A 309-nucleotide genomic window follows, 5' to 3' on the forward strand; every position below is an offset into this window, starting at 1 on the left:
CCCGCGCGCAGGAGGGGGGCCCCCGCCACGGGCAGGGGGTCCCGGGACCCTACAGCAGCTCAGGGCCCCGACTCCTTCTTCCGCTTCTGGAAGCGGCGGAATTTGCCCTGGATGGCGAGCGCAGCTTTCTCCGTCTCGGGCGCGCTCAGGTCGATGTCAATCTCCTCTTCCTCCTCCTCCACCTTCTTGGGGTCGACAGCTTTGGCTGTGGGGGATGGATGGGGTGGGGGGGACAGGACAGGGGCTGCCCTGGTTACAGCCTGACACCCCCAGACTCACCCCAGCACCTGGGGAGTGCCCTGAACCCCC

The 309-nt window shown here is 68.3% G+C and overlaps 1 protein-coding gene across 1 annotated transcript; it reads right to left on the bottom strand.

The window, feature by feature from the left end:
* Positions 1 to 59: 59 nt before the first annotated feature.
* Positions 60 to 205, bottom strand: PCP4L1 (Purkinje cell protein 4 like 1; the record flags this gene model as incomplete). The annotated part of the gene is made up of 1 exon (XM_009880808.1): positions 60 to 205. A coding segment is annotated over one exon (146 nt), but the record flags the coding sequence as incomplete, so codon positions are not given.
* Positions 206 to 309: the final 104 nt, after the last annotated feature.

Source organism: Charadrius vociferus, unplaced genomic scaffold (genome assembly GCF_000708025.1).
Source record: "Charadrius vociferus isolate BGI_N301 unplaced genomic scaffold, ASM70802v2 scaffold1863, whole genome shotgun sequence".
Taxonomy (NCBI): domain Eukaryota; kingdom Metazoa; phylum Chordata; class Aves; order Charadriiformes; family Charadriidae; genus Charadrius; species Charadrius vociferus.